Source organism: Podarcis vaucheri (assembly GCF_965113315.1).
Source record: "Podarcis vaucheri genome assembly, chromosome: 6".
NCBI lineage: Eukaryota > Metazoa > Chordata > Lepidosauria > Squamata > Lacertidae > Podarcis > Podarcis vaucheri.
Genome location: NC_138764.1, coordinates 63071709 through 63092132, shown reverse-complemented (window position 1 = coordinate 63092132; position 20424 = coordinate 63071709). Strand labels below are relative to the sequence as shown.

The 20424-nt window shown below is 41.8% G+C and overlaps 1 protein-coding gene and 2 long non-coding RNA genes across 4 annotated transcripts in view; 2 read left to right on the top strand and 1 right to left on the bottom strand.

Annotated features, from left to right (window-relative positions):
* Positions 1 to 14824, top strand: part of TFEB (transcription factor EB) — a 73230-nt gene extending 58406 nt beyond the window's left edge. For both annotated transcript variants that reach the window (XM_082226866.1, XM_082226867.1), the window contains exons 3-10: positions 7299 to 7544; positions 8392 to 8640; positions 9152 to 9232; positions 9968 to 10088; positions 10299 to 10355; positions 11705 to 11780; positions 12166 to 12313; positions 12652 to 14824. In XM_082226866.1, the coding sequence (XP_082082992.1) occupies positions 7347 to 7544; positions 8392 to 8640; positions 9152 to 9232; positions 9968 to 10088; positions 10299 to 10355; positions 11705 to 11780; positions 12166 to 12313; positions 12652 to 13107 (1386 nt within the window). In that variant the 5' untranslated portion in view covers positions 7299 to 7346 and the 3' untranslated portion in view covers positions 13108 to 14824. The remainder of the gene's footprint in view (positions 1 to 7298; positions 7545 to 8391; positions 8641 to 9151; positions 9233 to 9967; positions 10089 to 10298; positions 10356 to 11704; positions 11781 to 12165; positions 12314 to 12651) is intronic.
* A 293-nt stretch (positions 14825 to 15117) lies between these two features.
* LOC309534616 lies at positions 15118 to 18556 on the bottom strand. Its single transcript, XR_014220802.1, has 3 exons — positions 18497 to 18556; positions 15480 to 18336; positions 15118 to 15448 (listed from the first exon to the last, which is right to left on the bottom strand). It is a non-coding gene; the product is annotated as an uncharacterized lncRNA (long non-coding RNA).
* LOC309534619 lies at positions 18209 to 20183 on the top strand. The gene is made up of 2 exons (XR_014220805.1): positions 18209 to 18340; positions 18509 to 20183. It is a non-coding gene; the product is annotated as an uncharacterized lncRNA (long non-coding RNA).
* The last annotated feature ends 241 nt before the right edge of the window (positions 20184 to 20424 follow it).

The following is a 20424-nucleotide window of genomic DNA, read 5'->3' as shown; positions in this document are numbered from 1 at the left end:
AGCGCGGTGCTGAGAATCGCTACCCAGCCCGCAGGGTGAAGCCGCGTCGCCATTAGTGGAGAGCGCCGATTCCTTCCTGAACAATTTGGACTGAAAAAACCCGTGAGTAAGATTGAACCTCTATTCGAGTCAAAAGTACCTGAAATTAGGCTGAAAACGGGAAAGGCGAAAATTAAGGAAGTCTGCCTTCCCCCGACTGCATGATAACCAAAGCAACGAAACTTACTAAGCTGCATCCGTAGGGGATATTGTTTTTAACTGCTTGAATCCGACATTTGGACTTTGACTATCCCCTCTAGCTTGCAGGGCAGAGGGGAGGAAAAAGGGACTTTATAAGCTGCATGATCAATTTAAAGGAAAAGGAAATTCTCTGCAGCCTCCAACCTGGCACAAACTGCTCATAAGACAAAGGAACACTGAACTGACTCTAGACTCCTGTGAAAGTAACAAAGTGGAAGTTTCACTGCTTACTTGTTACAAAGTTTTGGGATTCTGTGGCTACAATATATCAGGGAAGGCTGGGACTCTATCTATTGGGAAAGTGTTGCAATATACATATAGAAGCCTCCTGATAAATTTGCTTTTTAAATACTCTTTGTCTTTGTTTGTGGACATTTTGATTTGCTCCCTCTAGAGGGTAAAGTAAAAGTTGCTATACCTTGGGACAGTGGAATTTTCCTTTAGGAGAAGGCTCTCGTGGGAAACGACCTTGGGATATGAGTGGCCCAGCAGACGAGATAAGCACGAGAGCCAAGACAAGGCAACATCAACAACAGCTACAGCAACATAAGAAAAGAGGCTCGATCTCAGGTATAACCCCTACAGTGACAACAGGACAAGAAAAAGGCACAGCAGTCTCCATGGATGCAGTGTCGCAAGCCCTTCTTAAGATAAACCAATCTCTGGAGAATCTAACAAAGCAGACGGCAGAAAATACCAAGAAATTGACAGAGAATTCACAGAAATTGACAGATTTAACTACAAGACTTGACCTGAATACAGAATCTATAAACAGGCTTACGCAAGAAAATTCTGCCACACGCCAAATTGCGGAGGAAGCTAGAACTATTGCTGAAGAGACCCAAGAAAAATTAGAACCGATTGCCAGGAAGGTCTATGACCATGACGCAACTCTGGCATTGTGGGAACTACAAAGAAAAGAAAGGAATTTGAAATTACGATCAATTCCAGAGGACGAAGGAGACAATCTTACGGACTTCTTAACGAAAGAGTTTGCTGACGCCTGGGAAGATCTAGAGGAAGACGAATTTAAAATCACAATAGCATTTAGACTGGGCAAAAGACAGAACAGAAAGGCACCGAGAGACTGTTTGATTACCTTGAGATCGAAGGAGGAAAGAGACAAAATTTTAAGACTGCATTTTGAAAAGGCCTTACAAATCGGGAACTCACTGGTACAGATCTTTAAAGATATTCCTAAACATATTTTGGACTTGAGAGCTTCTTATAAGGATTTGGTCTACCTGTTGAAGAAGAACACCATTCTCTTCAGGTGGGAATTTCCACAGGGATTGTCTTTTGACTACAGGGGGAAGAAGGTGAAAATAAAGACGATACAGGATAAAGACAGGTTCCTGCAAAGAAATCAAGAAGATTTACAGAAAGGAACTGTAGACCCAATTGCTGAGCAAAAGAGTGTAATAGACATCTTGAACCTCTCGTTTGGACAGAACCTTCCACCACCAACAGAGGAGGAACAACAATTGGGAGCTGTTGGAGGAATACCAGAAAAATAACAAGATGGCCCTGCAATTCCTTAGTTGGAATTGTAATGGGATGAATATGCCTTTGAAGAGACGACAAGTATTCCATATTTTGTACAGAGAACAACTGGACTTGATTTGCTTACAGGAAACTCATATAACTAGAGCTCACAGGAGACTGCTTATGAATAAAAGATTGGGACAAGAATTTATTTCGTCGGACAAAGTGAAAAAAAGAGGAGTTGTGATTTATGTAAAAGAGAAGTGGGCCCCCAAAATGATGTTCAAAGATGAACAAGGAAGATATTTAGCGGTGGAGATACAGGTACAAGGAGAAAAATTTCTGATAATTGGGATCTATGCACCAAATGAAGGCAAAGCAGAATTCTTCAAAAAACTTCATGAAACTTTGATGGACTATTTGGAATATAATATGATAATCATGGGAGATATGAATGGTGTAGTTTCTACAAACATGGACAAGACACAAAGACTGACACTTACTAAAGAAGGGAGACTCCCGAAGACTTTCTTCGAAATGACTGAAAATATGGACTTAATAGACATTTGGAGAACAAGGAACCCTCTTGAAAGAGAGGGAACCTTTTTCTCCCAAGCAAAGATGACCTGGACCAGAATCGACCAAATATGGGTCACTAGTGGAATGGCTCCGAAGATTAAGAAGGTAGAAATCTGCCCAAAAACCTGCTCCGACCATAACGCCGTGAAGATGGAAATGAAATTTACAACAACTGGTCAGTTTAGATGGAGAATGAATGACACCCTGTTTCGAGATAGAGAGATCCTCATGAAGGCCCAAAAAACTCTAAAGGACTATTTTGAAATTAATCTAAAGGGCGATGTGGAAAAAAGAGTGATCTGGGACGCAAGTAAAGCTGTGATGCGAGGATTTTTGATTCAACAAAATTCAATAAAGAAGAGAAAGCAGAATGAGAAAAAGGAAATTTTTTTGGAAAAGATAAAAGAAGGAGAGAAAAAATTAAGATTAAAACCAAAGTCCCAGGAGATTTTGAGGGAGATTAAGTTATATCAAACACAATATATGGAATTGATGAACCAAGAGATAGAGTGGAAAATAAAGCAAATGAAACAAAAGACATTTGAGTCGGCAGACAAATGTGGTAAACTTTTGGCATGGCAACTAAAGAAAAGACAGAAATTAAATACAGTTACAAGTTTAGAAGTGGATGGAAAGATTAAATCTAAACCCAACGAGATAAGAAATTGTTTTGTGAGCTATTTTAAAAAACTTTATTCTCAAGGATTACAAAATGAAGAGGACATAGATAAATTCCTTAATAAATTTGGATTACAGAAAATCTCTCATCAAAGCAAGATGGATCTAAACCAGAGAATTACAGAACAAGAGATAGAGGGTGCCATTCAGGACATGCAATTGGGCAAATCTCCAGGGCCAGACGGACTGACTTCCAGATATTACAAATCTTTAAAGGAATGGCTGATACAACCGTTAAAGGACGTCTGCAACGAGATCTTAGAGGGAAAAAGGGCACCCGAATCGTGGAAAGAAGCATATATTTCACTCATACCAAAGACAGAGACTGAAAAGACTCAACTGAAGAACTACCGCCCAATTTCGTTACTCAATGTGGATTACAAAATTTTTGCAGACATTTTAGCAAAAAGATTTAAAAGAGTACTGATGGAGAAGATTCACAGAGACCAAGCAGGCTTTCTCCCAAAGAGACACCTCTCAGACAATGTTAGGAATATAATAGACATTTTGGAAAAGTTAGAGGTGAACATAAATACTAAAGCAGTCTTGATATTTGTGGATGCGGAGAAAGCCTTTGACAACATTTCGTGGAGTTTTATGAAAAAGAATCTTCATGGGATGGGGGTAGGACAAGGATTTGAGAATGGTATAGGTGCAATATACTCCGAACAAAAAGCTAAGTTGATTGTAAACAATGTAATAACTGAGGAACTTAAGATAGAAAAAGGAACACGACAGGGGTGCCCAATTTCCCCATTGCTTTTTATTTCGGTCCTGGAGGTGTTGCTGAACATGATTAGAGAGGACCAGCAAGTTAAAGGTGTAAAGGTCGGAGTCAAACATTATAAGTTGAGAGCGTTTGCAGATGACCTTGTATTGACCTTGCAAGAGCCAAACACTAGTACAAAAAGAGTGTTGGAAATAATCCAACAATTTGGACAGGTAGCTGGATTTAAATTGAATAAACAAAAAACTAAAGTCTTAGGGAAAAACCTAACAGACATGGAGAAGAATAAGTTTCAAGAAGAGACAGGTTTGATGGTGGTTAAGAAGGTGAAATATCTAGGGGTTAATTTAACATCTAAAAACTTGAATTTGTATAAGGACAACTATGAAAAATGCTGGTCAGAAATTAAAAAGGATCTAGAAATATGGTCAAATTTGAGATTGTCAATGTTAGGCCGAATTGCAGTGATTAAGATGAATGTATTGCCTAGAATGTTATTTTTATTTCAAACTTTGCAGATTATTGACAAGATGGACTGTTTCAAGAGGTGGCAGAAAGACATTGCGAAATTTGTCTGGCAGGGCAAAAAGCCCAGAATAAAATATAAAATATTAACAGATGCAAAAGAAAGAGGGGGATTTGCCCTGCCGGACTTAAAATTGTACTATGAAGCAGCAGCATTCTGCTGGCTGAAAGAGTGGATGCTCCTCGAGAATACAGATATCTTGGATTTAGAAGGTTTCAATAATGCATTTGGTTGGCATGCATATCTATGGTATGACAAAATCAAAGTGCATAGTGCCTTTAAAAATCATATTGTAAGGAAAGCGTTGTTTAATGTTTGGATGAGATATAAAGATCTGTTGGAAAACAAAACCCCTAGGTGGTTGTCACCCTTAGAGGCTAAGGCCCACAAGAAAGTCAATATGGAGGTCGGATGGCCAAAGTATTGTGAGATTTTAGAACAGGATGGAGAGAAATTGAAATTAAAGAGCCATGAAAAACTAAAACCCAAAGTACAAGATTGGCTCCACTATTATCAAATAATGGAGGTTTTTAAACAAGACAGGAAAACTGGCTTCCAGGTGGAAAAATCAAAAATTGAGACAGAATTGTTAGAACCCAATACTAAGAATTTGTCAAAAATGTATAACCTGCTGTTGAAATGGAATACACAAGATGAAACAGTTAAATCAGCTATGATTAAGTGGGCACAGGACATTGGTCATAATATTATGTCTGCTGACTGGGAAAGGTTGTGGAACACCGGTATTAAATTTACGGCATGTAATGCTTTAAAGGAAAATGTGATGAAAATGATCTATAGGTGGTACATGACCCCAGTTAAGCTAGCAAAAATTTACCATTTGCCTGATAACAAATGTTGGAAATGTAAGGAAACTGAAGGTACTTTTTATCATCTTTGGTGGACATGCCCGAAGATTAAGGCTTTCTGGGAAATGATATATAATGAAATGAAAAAGGTATTTAAATATACCTTCCTTAAGAAACCAGAGGCCTTTCTCTTGGGCATTGTCGGCCAATTGGTGCCAAAAAAGGATAGAACTTTTTTCATGTATGCAACAACAGCAGCAAGAATACTGATCGCAAAGTATTGGAAGACACAAGACTTACCCACCTTGGAAGAATGGCAGATGAAAGTGATTGATTATATGACACTGGCGGAAATGACGAGCAGAATTCGTGACCAGGGAAAGGAGACCGCGGAAGAAGACTGGAAGAAATTTAAGATTTATCTTAAGGACTATTATAAACTTGATGAAGCTTAGAATGTCGAGATTTTACAGAGAGAAAGGGTTGCAGTAATATAAGATTAGATTAAGAAAGGACTATGATGAATTAGGACGGGAAAAAACATTTACAAGTTGCTATAAAAATTTGGACATGAGGATGCAGAAAGGGGAGGTATGGGGAAGTCCGAGGAAAGAAGTTTATGAAAGGACATTATGAAATTATATTTGTTTGTTTGTCTGTTTTCTTTATGTTTGTTTGTTATAAAAACTTTTGTAAAACCAATAAAAATTTTATTAAAAAAATATATATAAATTTAAGAAGAAGTAGAAGAAATTAAAGTAAACCATTTAACTTGCCATCAAAGAACCAAGTCTAGTCTTTGAAAAGCACTGGTGATCTGGAAAGTTTGTTCCTGACTTCAGGAGTGCCTGTGATTTCTTGTTTAGGTTGTTAACACACATCTTGAAAGAGCAATTGTGTGGCTGTTATTGAACCGGCACTGCAAACCTGTATTCTTTTTGGTAGGCAAAGTTCCCATTGAAATCAGCTGGACTTAATTCTGGGCACGACACACTTCGCTTGTCCCATGCCTGGAAAGCACAGGTCCAAGCAGTTTTCTGTTTGCCCCACAGCTTGCTCTGATTCAGCAGTAAAGAGTGGATTTCCCCAGGAGGAAGGGGTTAGGGCAAGTGGAAGTGTGGACAAGCCTTCTGAGTAGACATGCAGTGGGTGCCTACTGAGAAGATCCATAAAAATGCAACTGTAACAAAAGGAACTATTGTGAAAATAAGAAATATTTGTGAGGTGTTTTTTTTTGGGGGGGCACCAAGAATCATATAAATTGAGGGGAGGAGAGAGACCAGTAGAGCCAAAGAAACATGACCACCTGCTCCTCTTTGCAAGTTCACTTCATCTAATGGAACAAAAACATTATAGTCACTGTTTGCAATTATGTCTGATATAGAGCCTAAATGTGTCTTTCTGTCCATATGTGCTTGTCCTACCCTTGTGAAATTAGACCAAGAGTCACATGAATGTCAGCCAAGGGCTGTATTCCCCACCCCCCACTCCGAACATCTAAAATCCATAAAATTAGAATACTTATAGAATACAAGCATTCATTCAAATGTGCATGTAAAAAGCAAAACAAAACAAAACAACCCGAAACACAGTAATGTGCTTCATGTTGTTATACTTAAAATATGTTATTGTTCTGCTCTCGTTTTGTAGTTTCTGATTGTAGTTCATGTGCAACTAGGATCTAGAAAAACATCTTATAGAATCATAGAGTTGGAAGAGACCACAAGGGCCATCGAGTCCAACCCCCTGCCAAGCAGGAAACACCATCAGAGCACCCCTGGACATATGGTTGTCAAGCCTCTGCTTAAAGACCTCCAAAGAATGGAATGATCTGAGCTCCTGCAAGAAACTCTGAATTGACATAGCAGTTCAGCTCATGCAACACTTATCTTGCCTAGCTTTTAATTGCCATTATACTTGATATTTGGGAAAGTTCAGTGAAAAAAGAATTACGTATTTGGCTCTGGTCAGCTTCGCATAGATGACAAAAGATGTTAGAAAAGATACATAAAGCAACCGTGGGGTCATAGAGTGTCCACACTAAGCTCAAGTCCATTAACACAGTCAAGCCAAGAATTTTGCTGCTGCTGTACCTATTAGAATCACTTATGCTAAGCAACTTTCAGCCTTGGTAAAATTCAGATGCATATTTCGCATTCCATGGCCATTTCTGCTATAAGGGCAAAGGCCACATTTTATAGCCTTCTTTTGATGCTGAATGCTTATGCCTAAATCCTTCCACTTTCCTTCTCAGGATTTTAAGTGTTCTGTGGGAAACGCTGATAGATCCAAAATACCCGCCATGGCGTCGCGAATTGGCTTGCGGATGCAGCTCATGCGAGAGCAAGTCCAGCAAGAGGAGCAGCGGGAGCGCATGCAGCAGCAGGCAATGATGCATTACATGCAGCAACAGCAGCAGATGCCAATGGCTCCAACCCCTGCCATCAACACACCAGTTCATTTCCAGTCACCACCGTCTGTGCCGGGAGAAGTCTTAAAGGTACAGCTCAAGTAAATAAAAGTCTTGGCAATGCCTAGCGGGGAAGCCACTATTTATGCTATGGAAATTGCATAGATGGATGTCTTGTGTTTGCAAATCAACAAGTAATGGACAGGGATAGCTCGGCCATAGTGATCCACGTGCAGATAACTGGGCTCTTGTAGTGTGCTCTATGTTGGGCAGCTTGTAGAAAATGCGGTTGTTAGGCTGCTAATGGGAGCAGCCTATTGCAGTCCTGCAAAACCTCTGCTGAAAGATTGACACTGGCTGCCCATTTGCTACTGGGCCAGTTTTAAGATTCTTTTGTTGGTGTATAAAGCCCTGAACAACTCGAGAAGACCTGAATCTATGCAGACCAGCCTGTCTGCTTAAATCTTAGGATGAGCTCCTCCTGGTTGAGCCACAGCCTGTGGAAATACATCTCCCAATGGAGGGTTGTAGAAAGTGAGTCCCAGAAGAATCAGTATTTTGGGACCTGTGCTGTTGAACTTGTTCACTGATGATCTAGAGAGTTAGGGCTCAGCAGTGAGGTAAAGTTTGCAGACAATGCCAAATTGTTCAGTGTGGTTAAAAAAAGAGAAAGAGATTGTGAGGGGTTCCAAAAAGGATAGACAGAGGTAGAGGAAAATGTGAACAATTGCAATTACACACAGTTTTGAGTATGGTTACGATTCAAAATGAGGGCGGAGGGGTTCAGGCAAGCCATAGTCATGTGGAGTCAATACTATATAAGAAAATAAAGCATTTTTGTTCCTGAAGAGCTGCTCAGTTGAAATCTCCTGCTACTTTTTATATGACAGCCCTCTGCTTCTGCCTCTTTCCTCTCCTTTTTCCTGGATGCTTTCAGGTTCAGTCCTTCCTGGAGAACCCTACCACATACCACCTGCAACGGTCACGAGACAAGAAGGTCCAAGAATTCCTGTCTGAAACCTATGGGAACAAGTTTGCTCCACTGCTCAGCGCTCCGTCTCCTAAGCCTCCTCCTTCTGTCTCGCCTGGCGTGAGGCCAAGCCATGTCATGCCCTCCTCTGCCGGCAACAGCACCCCCAACAGCCCAATGGCAATGCTCAACATTGGCTCCAACCCAGAAAGGGAGGTGAGTGAGTGGCTTCTATTCCTGGGGAATGGCGGATCTTTTGGGAGGGTTGGGAGATAATTCTGAATCCAGTTGCACTTTTCCTGGGGACTGTACAGTAGGAAGTATTATAGGAAGTAGAAGCATTTGTTGTGGGGGAGAATTCAAGCCTGCAACCACCTCCCCTTTCTGCAAACTGAATTGAGAAGGTTCCACTATATAGTTGCACCACATGATTCTCCTAGTTTTGCAGCTTCAAGTTTTAGAAAAGGGACAAAACGGAAGTCAGGTTTTTATATCACTGTAGGAACTGTAATAAAGGAATATGTTGACTGTGGGGGAACTTTCATCTCCATTCTTTTTTGGTAGGAGATGCTGTAGGAACACATGAAAGAAGCAAACCTTTATAAGACTCAATTAAATCTGCAGTTGTGTTTCTCATGTCTGTGTACATGGATTTTCAGTGAAAAAGTCAGTATTGACAGGATAGAGGAAATGGTTCTTATATCTCAAAGGCTACTTTTCCTTCCAGATAGATGACGTCATTGAAGACATAATGCAGCTGACAACTACTGTGGGGTGCATTAATCCAGAAATTCATATGCCAAATACTGTGAGTATCTCTGGTTTTTTGCTTCTTGTTGTCAGAAAGGGAGGGAATGATGGAGGAAGGAAAGCTACAAGATCATCATCTCCTGGATGAATGGTGGTCAAACTATGAAAACTATCCTAATGGGGGGAAATAAGCTGCACTATGTCCATGCTGTGGGCCTATTGGGATGCTAGTTTGGACAGCAACATACCCTGCTACAACATTAGCGGCTGTGGAGTCTCAAATATTTTTTAAACCCTGGCAGTCAATATAGTTTTCTTGGATTCACATCACTGGGATGAAACTGGCTGTCTCTAAATCAGAAGGTGCCAGAACAATGCCCTCTAGAAGTTGTTGGACTCCCAGGTCCCAGCCAGCGTGGCCAATTTATTTATTTATTTATTTAACCTGTATACCACTTTATATTTCAAGAAATCCCAAAGTGGTCATGGAGCTGTGGTCTGACAACATCTGGAGGGCACCCCCCACTTTGTAACCAGGAGCTCAGTCAGTAGAGCATGAAACTCTTGATCTCAAGGTCATGGGTTTGAGCCCCACGTTGGGCAAATTATTCCTCCACTGCAGGGGGTTGGACTAGATGACCCTCATGGTTTTTCCCAACTCTGCAATACTGTGATTTTACTATGATACTTTGCATCTGGCTGGAATCCTATTTCTTTGCTCCTTCCATTCTGTTGTATGTTATTCCTATGCAATTTTTTAAAAAGTGTTTTGTTCCTTTCCTTTGTTTTCCAGCTGCCATTGTCCAGCAGCCACATGAATGTGTATAGCAGCGATCTTCAGATGACACCCTCTGTGGTGGGCATGACCAGCAGCTCCTGCCCGGCAGATCTGACGCAGAAGAGAGAGCTCACGGGTAACTTGGCAGGGCTTATGATCCGTGGATCCATGCCTGAATTGATTTGTTGGGGCCATATCCAGCCCCAGCTTTGACTCAGGGTGTAGGTCACTGGGAAGTCTTTTTTCATGTGCGCACGTGAGCATATATGCACATGCACATGTGCAACAGCACTCTTGTTTCTCTTGACCCACTGCTTTGCTTGACAGCTTGGTCTTTTGTCTCTAGATGCAGAGAACCGTGCATTGGCTAAGGAACGCCAGAAGAAGGACAATCACAATCTGAGTGAGTGGTGCTTGGTTAAAACCATGTGGTCTGAACGTCTTCCCAAATTGTCTTCAGTGATCCCTGCTCTGTTCCTCCTTATTCCTTCTAGAGAAGATATGATAAATCTCTCTCTTTCATGGGCAGTGTGGCAACCCAGTGTATACTGGCTTCTTTCAGAAGCAATACTGTCATGCAGGAGTCTTTAAATTTCACTTCTTTGTTAATGCAAGTATCTGACTGTCTTGGTGCAGAGAAGGACTCCAGAACGTGGAGGTGTTAGGAACACTCTGTACCTGTTGCAAATGCACAGAGCTGGGTCTGTCTTCATGTGGACTTTTTGTGTTTTAGTCTTCCACCGTCAGCCATTCAACTTGGAACAAAAGGGTGTTCATGTATCCAGCAAGCCTTTTTTATCACCTGAGTGGTTCATAGAAGGCATGGGGTTTGGAGGTGGGCAGCTATTTCCAACACTGCTAAAGCATGGATTCATGTAATTGTGCTGCCTTGATCTGGAAGAAATCAGCAACTGCAACTTTGCATTTCTTCTTACATTTCATTTCAAAAGCAGACACCTGTTTTAATATAATTAGCTATAAGAATGGAAGATAATCAGTTCGGTGCTGCTGCTCTTGGGATAAAGAAAGAAAGCCATGTAGTCAATCTGGGGAATAACCATTTTAGTCACGGTGTTACCTGGATTTTTTTGGAGGAGAAATTGCTGGACATATGTAGTATAATATTTGTATTGGTTTATTTAAAAATATGCAAGCAGAGTATAAATGAAAACAATTAGCATATTAACTCCAAACAGACAGAGGATCCATTAGCTAAAACAGCCAGCCAGAAAAAGGCATTCTAAACTGCAAGTTATTTCTATCCTATTGGCTAACTCTGTCTCTAATTATGTCCTTCCTTCAGCTACACCAAAACTGCTTTTTTTGTTATGCACACTGCATATACTTGCAAATGTGTATGCACACAGTCACAGTGTGTGCGTTTTTGGATGCAAATATATGCAGCTTTAGGATTGTATCCAGGGCTGCACAGGCAGTGTTACACTTGCACAATGAGACTTCCTTCTCCTCTCCCCCACATACCTCCCAAAACTACTCCAGAGGGTCCCCCAAACTTGTTAAAAAGATTCTGAGGGTGTGGGGGTGCTACAAGGGAGAGGAGGGGAAGTTCTGCTGCATAAGTTGAACTCCCTTGAGTGAGTAGAACGGCAACATTAGATACAGTTCTTAATTGATTCATAATTTATTTCATCAGATGATATTTATTCATTTATTTTGGCACCTTTGTGTTCATTTTTTATTGTATACTTTAATAAATATTCCATTTCCCCACTATTTTTCTTTTTCTCTTAGTTGAAAGAAGACGAAGGTTCAACATCAATGATCGCATTAAGGAACTCGGAATGCTGATCCCCAAAGCTGGAGACCTGTAAGTTGTGCTCAAATGTTCAATTATCCTAATGCCTCCTGAAGAGCCACGAAGGACCTTATGCTCTGAAACAGGCAACGGGAATAAAGCCTTCTAGGAAATCATTTTTCCATATTCATTGAAAACACTACTTTCACTTCTGCCTCCCAAATATTCACAACACACCTTTTGTCTCAGCTAAAATTCCAAACTTCTTTAAGCCTTAAAGAAAAGATTTGTTAAAGGCAGATAAAACTTAGTATAATGGCACAAATGTTTGAACTTTCCCCCCTTCATTTGTGTTTCAACACTAATTATGCTCTGAGCATAATTGCCTCCAGAACTTTCCTGAATCTGAAGTCATCCTTTTATTCTCTTAACATTCTGCTCCTATGTCTTTTTCCAGGGATGTGCGCTGGAACAAGGGGACAATCCTGAAAGCCTCTGTTGATTACATCAGGAGGATGCAGAAAGACTTGCAAAGGTCACGAGATCTTGAGAATCATTCTCGGCACCTGGAAATGGCAAACAAGCAGCTCTGGCTCCGCATACAGGTGAGTCCCCATCTTTTTGTCTTGTGCTCACACCTCCTAAATCTCTTACGTGCATATAGCAACTGCCTTCCTTTTACCCATTCATTCCTGCAACCACCATTTTCCTCATCCCTACCCCCGTTCCAGTTGGTAGCCTGGTCTCATAATCTTGTGCTCAGGGAATAGATGAAAGAGCTTCTCAACCTTGGCCGCAAAGCTGATTCTTACTGTGGCCTTCACCCTCGTGAAAGCATTGCTGCCATTAGTAATGCCTATTAGAACTTTGGGTGGGTGGCTGGAGATCATGTTGCTTGCTCACCTGTTGGACTGTTGTCATGTTTGTGTGCCTTGTCCTAAAGGAGCTGGAGATGCAGGCCCGAGTCCATGGCCTTCCAACTGCTTCACCTTCTGGCTTGAACATGGCTGAACTCGCTCAGCAAGTTGTGAAGCAAGAAACCCCTGGAGAAGAGGACACAACAGAGATCCAGCCGCCACCGCAGCCGCCACTCCACCCTGAGCAGGAGCCTCAGCAGCCCCAGCCCCACTTTGCTCCTCCTCAGTCCCCTTACCACCAGCTGGACTTCACTCACGGCCTGAGCTTTGACGACAACTCGAGAGGCTTCCACGACCCTCTGGACCCCAGCCAAAACGTCTCCTTCCCTTCCCTCTCCAAGAAGGAGCTGGACTTGATGCTGATGGAGGATACCATGCTACCCATGGCGTCTGACCCCTTGTTCTCTGCCGTGTCCCCGGAGGCTTCAAAGGCTAGCAGTCGCAGAAGCAGCTTCAGCATGGAGGACACAGATATGCTGTGATGAGAAGCTTCTAAGGCAGAAAAGACTTGGAGTCAAAATATTGTTTGTTTTCTGAAGATTCGTCCCTCTGCCTTATCCCCGCAGGCTTACTCAAAGGGCATATGAGACTGAACAGAGATTCTGTTTGTGTGCGCGCATGGGGTAGGAAATGCTCCGCACAAAGCTCACCCCAGCTCTTGGAATGTTACCCCCCAAGTTTCTCTTCTGCCTTGATTTGCCAAACACCCCCCCACCCCCAAGCAGCCTTGCCTCCTCTGCCGTGACCACGGGATGATCATGGTTCTCTTATGACCCCTTTATGGCCTTTCAGATCCCTGCAGGTGTATCTCAGGGCCCTGTGCCTTTAATACTACGTGTCCTGCAGATCCAGTTTGAGCATTTATGCAACAATGTGATTTTAGTGTTGACGGCTGGGTGGCAGCTTGTCCTGTTTGAGAAGCAGCTTTAACCAAGGCTTGGTGCTAATCTCTTTTTCTTCTTGAGGACTAGCACATCCCTTAAGCCTCACTGTGCCCCCCGTTCCTTTTTAACCACCGCCTTATGAGAAACTGTTTTTTCTTAAAGGCGGGATATAAGTTCGCTAAATAAATAAAACTCCTGTCGTCATGCTGACTCCCATATTGGGGCTCCTTTCCTTATACAGTGGTACCTCTGGTCACGAACGCTTCTGGTTATGAGGTCCGCTAACCCAGAAGTAGCCGCTCCTGGTTGCTAACTTTGCCCCAGGATGCGAGCTGAAATCGCGTGCCGGGGCGCCATTAGTGAAAGCACGCCTCAGGTTGAAAACTGTTTCTGATTGTGAACGGACCTCCGGAACGGATTCCGTTCATAACCAGAGGTACCACTGTACAGGGCAGGGATATCCAGTAGACCCTGCAAGATAGTGAGGTGCTACCACTTATCAGTGTGGTGTGATGGGTGGTGATTTTGTATCAATTCTTTGGAGAGATGGAAGGATAATGTGATTGCTCTTGCAAAGCTTTTGCTAAAGTCAGAAGCCCAAGTGGGATAATGGCAGCCTTAATTAACTTTTTGACGGCTTTCAAAATGCACACTCCATTCGATTTCGATTAGACCTTTAGTCTGAGTTGTCCAAAGCTCGGCCTGTTGATGGCTAATTTTGGCTTGTGTCCATCCTCCATTTTAATCTTTTTGACTGTCATCCTGGGTAGCCACATGGAGTGCATGTGTGCACCTCAATATATTTCAAACTATTTCCATCATTCACCTAGCAAAATGGGTAAGCTGTCTTTCCATTTAAAACCACTGCTAGCTGCAGCAAAAAAATCTTGCAAAGTATCTCCAGCTGCATGTTTGCTTTCCCACCACCACCCATGTGTATGGTAGTTGGGGACTGAGGCCACAGCCCATCAATCAACTGGCAGCAGCTCAATCTGTGGCCCCTTCATGCTGGATGCCATACATCAGTAACTTTGCTACAAATGAATACATTTTTTTAGAACCTTTCAAATTCCAACCAGGGTCCCTAAGCCCTCCTTGTCCCTGAAAGGAGCTCAAAGAATCTTCCTTTGCACCAGTTTGATTAAGCTTCTTCAGCTAAGCTAGTGCAAACTCTAGTGTGGTTCTGAGCGCATTTGTTTTAAACTGATTTTAATATTGTATTTTTAAATTGCTGTAACCTGCCCTGGGACCTTATGGCAAAGGGCAAGTAAGAAATCAAATTAATCATAATAATAACAATACACACATACATTCACTTATGCCTCTTTATTTTGGAATGTGTCACTCTCCCACTACATGTGCAAATGTTTGGTGCGCCTATTTCCAGTAACAACTGCAAATCAAAATGCCATGAAAAGCTTCTATTATTTGTGGCCTGCTACTTTTAAGTGGTTAACACAAGTTGGTAGTTTGCACATGGACTTATATTTGTGGTGGGGAACACCCCAAGCATACACAACTCTCCTGACCTTGCATTTCCTATCCTGGACACCCTCTTATACAATTCAAATTAAGATGGAGACATTGCAGCAAGGAATCTTCTCCCCCCCGCCCCATTGTCAAACAATGTATGAATGAGAAATTCTATCAGTTCTGAAGGTGTGTGCTTTGGTTTACTTCACAGCTTTATTTGGGTTTTTGGCAACTGCTATCTCCTAGAACTGATAAGATCACCAGCTGTTTCTTTTTGCAGCCTAAGTTCTCTGCACCTCACTCTTCCAGGCAGTCTTGGGCAGGTCTCAGAGTAACTACATTTTATGCCTACCATCAGTGCTTCAATGTCTCAGGGCATTTTGGTCAGGGCTCAATAATCCTTCCAGTCACTTAGGAATTGTGGTGCTTTGCAGGCCCAGCCCATTAGTGCCTGACATTACCTGTCCTTGACCAGCCTGACATTACCTGTCCTTGACCAGTCCTTGACCCTGGTAGCTGTGGCTGAATTGTCTGCTTTACATTTCTTCAGCCCCACTGGTAACTCAGGAAGTTCAAAAGAAGCAAGGACCTCCTTTCTGACTGCTTGGCACCTTGTATGTTGCATCACATGAAAATCCTCTATTGCACTGCGAGCTGCTTCACGTGTACGTTGCACAGAGACTTGGCCTGGTGTTTTTGGCAAGAGCAATATGTTTGGTGGTGCCTGAATGTAAGTAATCACAGATGGATCAATGTTCAGTGGCCTTAGGGTAGATTGCTGCCACAGGGCTTGTAAGCATGGGTCTGAGCACTTTTGCCTTCATCCCTTTCCCTCGGAAAACCCACTCTTTAACACTAAATTGGAACAAATAGCAATCTGTGGAAGTCCTAGTTGCTGTTTGTTCTGATTCTGTGCTAAATCATGGGTTTTCTCTGGGGGAAAGTGGCAGGGCAAAGGGAGTCATGGATGAGCCTCTAGTGTCACCAAGCCTGTGAAGTTAGGAGACTTTGGCTCCAACTGAATTTCAGTTCCTTGGTTAAGTTGCTCTGTGTGTGATAGAGATATTTTGGAGAAGCAAGTGGAAAAATCTAGTCACATGGGGACAGGGACATGTTGTGTTTGTGAGCCTGGAGAAGTGTCAAGTGATACTGTTCCGATTATTACATTTAGCTTCTTAAGTCTGGTCTAGTCTTTTTGGACTTGCAGTGTGCATGCCTTAACAGTATCTAGAATCTGCTTCTCATTTTGGATGTATGGAGAAAGGAAGCTCTGACTTCTCAGAATGCTTATTGACATATTTAGAGAGCCCATGGTTCAGTGGAAGAGCTTGTGCTCTACATGCAAAAGATCCCCAAAGGGTCAAGTAGGAGGTGATGCAAGAGACCTCTGCTTGAGAACTTGAAGAGCCTCTTGCTAGTCAGAGCAGACAAGACTTGAGCTAGATGGACCCAAGTATCTGACCTGGTTATATGACAACTTCCTCTATTAAACAACTGAGGAAAAACCCGAACGAAAGGGAACTAACTTTAGCATTTCAGGTAACAGCTTCCTTTTTCTCTGAAACATTTTTTTTTTGGTAGAGATTTCAATTCCATGACCATGAGCCATCTGCCAAAGAGCCATCAGCAGATTCCTTTCAGACAAAGCAGTGCCTTCAGTCTCCTGTGCTTCTGTAGTTTTGTAGGGTCTTTCTGCATAATCGGTCAAACAAAGTCCTAGCTGTATATTTAGCTATTTATGATGCTCTTGCAAGTCCTCCCCACTCACCTTCTTACAATGTTCCATCTGCACACTCTAGAAATGAGGGAGGTAGACGTATGTAGGAGAGGGAAAGGACACAACATCCAAAGATTATTTTTTTAAAAACTCAGCTAAACAAAATAATGGTGTGTAGCCTTTCTGGGATTTGCTACTTTTTAAAAAAATGGCTAGATGACTACTCAATTGCTGGAGCTGTACAGCAAGGGATTGTACAGCCTTCAAAGAGTGAAAATAATAAACAACCCAAAAATTCACAAATTGGTATCTGCTTGGAGGGAGAGTAAATCACTAGTCAGTCATCAGTTATCCAGTAGAAGCATGTGACATGCTTGCAAGCAAATTCCATACAGCAGTCACATAATCAGCAGATGCGTTGTTGAGGGAAGGTGGTACTTCTTTCTCCAAGCTACCTGCTGAATTTTATCTGCAGCAAAATTCAGGTGGGGAGTATGTGACTCTGCCTCCAGCAGACTGGAATATTTCAAAAATGAGGAATTTGGTAAAACCACTTAGACAACTCAGCTCCAAGTTCACCCAGGGCTTGTTTTAGTGTTTTCAGTGCCACAGCAATGAGCATTTGTATCACTGAGGTATCTGTATTCTGAAAACGTTGCAATCCTTTTGTGACAAAGCACCTTCTGTAAACGCATGCAGTGTCACAGTTTTGTGCCACAGTAACCCATTTAAAACTGATCTGATTGTTTTCCAATTCACTTCTGTTGCTTCTCAGTCAGAAGAACAGAAGATTTAAGGCTATGTGAACATCTGGGCAAGAAAAAAGCGAATCAGAACTGAGCAGATTTTCATCAACAGATCATGTAGGACAGTGGTTCCCAATTACCCAAATACTATGGATCCCCTACTTTGAAATTTTTAATATCTCTGTGGTAGTTTTTGTTATGTGGATGGTGCTACAGACCCCTGCATGGGTTATGTGGACTCCCTGGGGTCTGTGGACCACCAATTGGCAACCACTGATGTAGGAGATGCACTTTCCTCTGCCCACAGCAACCACAGCCTTACAGGGTTACATTAGTATCATGGTACACATCTTGGAAGATGCTTTGTGACATAATTGCAACCAACACAATTCTGTCTTCTTCCTACAAATGCAATGCTATTTTATTTTCCTCCGTTTAAATGTATTTTTCTTCAAAGGTCTAGCAGTGGAACAAGCACATTTCCCTACCCCCACCCCACTATTTTTTTAAAAAAACATCATTCCCCACTGTAAGGCAACTTCTCCTGCTTTGCCCATAAAGGGGGGATATGGATGATAATGCCTAGTGGTGCTGGACTAGGGCTTGTGCTGCTTTGGTAATTAACGTAGCAAGTACTGATTTAGTCATCCAGAAGAACATACCTAGAAATGCAGCCATGTGAGACCAAAACCAATCGGACTTGATTTTGCACCATAGTGCATTTTGCAAAGTTGGAATATTTTTATCATAAAATATATATTCGGCAGATTTCCTAAAGAGGAATTTGGTAGAACCAAGGATGGTCTGGATGACAACCCAGGGCAGCCTTCATTAACCTGGTGCTCTCCAGATGTTTTGGATCCCAGTTCCCAGCCAGCCAGCATGGCTGTGCTCAGTGGCGTAGCGTGGGTTGTCAGCACCCGGGGCAAGGCAAGTAATTTGCACCTGTGGATTTGCGCCCCCTAACCCGTGGATTTGCGCCCCTAACCCTAACCCCCAGATGTTGCACCCGGTGCGGCCGGGCCCCCCTGCACCCCCCACGCTACGCCACTGGCTGTGCTAGTTGGGGCTGCTGGGAGTTGTAGTCCAAAACACCAGGTTAGGGAAGACTTTCATGAAGAACCCCCCCCCCTTTCCATTCTTTGGTAACATATGTACAGTGGTTCCATAACTATTGGTTTATTTCAAGTGTCTGTGGAAGGATAGCGGGCATTAGACGTAGACCCTTTGAGACACAGTTTGTACACTGTTGGACTAGGAAGTATTGTGAACTCCTGCCAAAGGCCAATGGGTATGCAAGCTGTGTTATTGGCAGTAAAATGTATGGCAACTTGAATGCAAGCGTTCAGTGCATGTTGTGAGTTTGAGGGGGAATTTTGAAAATGCAGGTGATATTAGAAACCCTGGAGGCAAAAGGAGAGCATAAGGTTGGGTTGGTGCTTTACAATCAATTGTAAATGTATTAAGCATGTAATAATATGTATTAAGAAAAAGCTTCCGTTTGTACAAAGACTATATTGGAAGGATCTGCAGCAGTTATAGTGCAGATACCTGGAAAAGACTGAGTGGGGGAGGAATAGAGAAAATGACTTATTGGAAGGTTCTTTCTCAATTCATTATATTACATGTTAGAACTCTCATGTTCATGAAGTGCTTCTGCAGAGACAGAATGTGGTTATTACATGCATTATGCAGTGTGCTTGATTTACAAGATATAGGTATAGGATGTGAATGTAATATTTGTTCAAAAAGCCTGTGGTTTTCAGCCTCTTTTCTTCTCAGGATTTTAAACTATGGCATATTTGTATTTCTTCCTTATCTGGGACAGAAAAATCATGTTATCTGCAAAACTAGAGCTTAAAAAACCCCCAAACCCAGTCTAACAGCACAATCCTGAGCCCAGATGTAAGTCCCCTTAAGTCCAATGGGACATACTTCCAAGTAAGTATGCATAGGCTTGCACAATCTAACAGTGCAACCCTATGGCTGTTTATTGATAAATCCCACTGTGCTCATTGAGGCTTGCTTCTAGGTATGTGTGCACAGGATTGTAGCTTTAATGTCTGATCTGTTTGTAATCTTCAACTCAACATGATCCAGTAGGCTTTGAAAAACATGTGAATTTGGAGATAAAAGTCAAAATGTTTTCTCCCCCCCCAAAAAAAAATCTAGCAGTTTTTTTGATGCCTCAGCTTGCAAATAAGATCAGTCTCAAGCAACTGAAAGGGACCTGATTTTCACAAAGTATTGTACTCATAAGTTCCTTTCTTTCAAACATTAGACTATTGAGATGTCTCATGCTAGGTACTTGAAATCAGTGGTCACATTTCTTTCAACTTTGGGGGCAAAGATTTTTATATGTTCTCTTTACCTTTGTTTCTACATGCTAGTATATGCCATAGCACAGCATGCTTTGTTGACTTATATGGTGAAGTTGTGTATATTGTATACACAGCAAGGATTAATTATAAACTATGAAGTATATATTATATATGGCTCCCCACTGGAACAGATAAAAGGTACTTCACCAAAATCTCTTCCAGTATGAGAAGTGAGGGGCTGGCCTTTTTTGAGAAGTAGTCACAAATTTTTAAAAGAATGTTGTTTTTAATAAAACAAAGAAAAAGAAAAATGCACCACGCTCTGATTCTGAAATGTTACTACTGTTTTATAAATAAATGTATAAAATAATGGACTGGAACAGAGGAAAAAAATCATTAAAATTTATTTATTTACAATTGATTGAGACATCTGATTCTTTTGGGATACAAGGGAGCACACTAAAGCACTTCAAAAGGAACAGCCACGCTATAGTGATTATAGAATTGACACATTCAATGTACAGTAGTTTAGGGAGGGTGAAGACTTTTGAGAAAGACTGTCTTCAAAATAGCGCAGAAGAAACAACGGGAAAGACAAACTAATTACAAAAACTGGGGACGCGGGGATCTACTTTCCATCCACTTCACCAGATGTAGC